The 1539-nt window shown below is 41.5% G+C and overlaps 1 protein-coding gene across 1 annotated transcript in view; it reads right to left on the bottom strand.

Moving 5' to 3' along the window:
- LOC101855132 overlaps nt 1-1539 on the bottom strand; it is a gene marked incomplete in the record, with an annotated part of 29036 nt that overhangs the window by 15675 nt on the left and 11822 nt on the right. Inside the window, 1 exon segment of the mRNA XM_013087174.2 lies at nt 745-856. Coding sequence (XP_012942628.1) covers nt 745-856 — 112 coding nt within the window.

Raw genomic sequence — 1539 nt, 5'->3', positions numbered from 1 at the left:
CTGTCCCCCCGCCCTTTGCTCCTGCCTATCCCCCCTCCTTTTTTTTCATGAATCCTGCATCCCACCAAGGACTATTTGACATCCCGCGAACCCCCACCCTTTCATGTAAATTAAGTGCTTGATTAAACTCTATTTTCATCATGTTTGTACTCTTTTCGCCCCTGGCAACCCTACAACGATGCAAAGAACTCCCTTCGTCTCTACGCCTTATGTTCCAGCTTAATGGTATTCACCCCCCCCCCAAAACCAACAACCGATAAAAAAGACACATACGCGTCCGCACAATATGATGATGATCATGATGATGATGATGATGATGATGATGATGATGATGATGATGATGATGATGATGGTGATGATGATGATGGGGGTGGTAGTGGTGGCTGTGGTACTGAGATTTATTTCTATTATTATCACTATCATCATCATAATTATTATCATCTCCAATATTGCTCCATTTTTTCCGATCCTAGAATTTAGATGTTGAGTATTATTTATACAAAGGCCTACTGAATCAGCAACATTAAAGCAAAGTACACTTTTTGTTTGTTCTGAGAAAATCATATCGAACCTGGTCATATTGGACTCAACTCTGAACAACACTGAAAAAAACCCCCAGCCAACATCATGGCACACATTCAACCAAGTAGACTGGGGTCTTCCCACAAAGCATCGACGTAGAAGATATTAATTATTATTTCAAAGTTTTTAATCCATAAATAAGAAGAGGAAACACCTGTTTACCTGTGCCATAATCCCTGAAGATTGTCCTTTCGCCTATGCCTTCATCTGAGCTGTAGTCCGAGCCATATGGCATGACCATCATGGCATATTGACCTTCAACGTCAAATGTCTCCTGAAAAGAGGTAAAAAAAAAAACCCAACAAAATCAAAAAGAAAAAACCCACAAAAAGACAACTATTGTTAGGTTTTCAACTTGAATGCCACATGAGACATAATATTTAAGGAAAGTACTCTTGTGGCGAGGACAGAGAGTGTAAGCCGCCAGCGATCCCGCAGGTCGGTGCAGAGAGTAGGCCGTGTCTCAGTGCTCTTGAAGAAATTGTATAGATGGATCCCTATAACTTACGGTGCTCAGTGGTTAGGTGACAGAAATCGACCGCCTTTGTGTTTTCCTACTAAGGGCAGATCGGAGAGAATGAATATTGGGGTGTAACGCTATAAGAGGGTTCAACGCCCTCAGCACCCTTCCTTCGGTGTTGCCTCACTCATAATAATATAGTCTCATTGACTTTCTAATTTAGGCGGTTACAGGGTGTTCTGGTGTGGTTGCTCATAATTTCCTATCCAATGTCTGTCATCCTTGTCTCTACTCCTTTTTTTTCTTTGTATGATGTTGCCCCTTAGTAAAATCTCAACTCTGAAGGACGTCTATTATGACCTATTTGTGTTGAAAGTGCCGCAAAAACTCTTGCTAAAAATTGAAAAGGTCTATCTTTCTAAGAGAAGTGTGGCCATCCATTCATGCACACACACACACACACACACACACACACACACACACACACACACACACAC

Source organism: Aplysia californica, unplaced genomic scaffold (genome assembly GCF_000002075.1).
Source record: "Aplysia californica isolate F4 #8 unplaced genomic scaffold, AplCal3.0 scaffold00553, whole genome shotgun sequence".
Lineage (NCBI taxonomy): Eukaryota > Metazoa > Mollusca > Gastropoda > Aplysiida > Aplysiidae > Aplysia > Aplysia californica.
The sequence above is the reverse complement of the archived record's forward strand: the minus strand, read 5'-3'. Positions and strand labels throughout refer to the sequence as shown.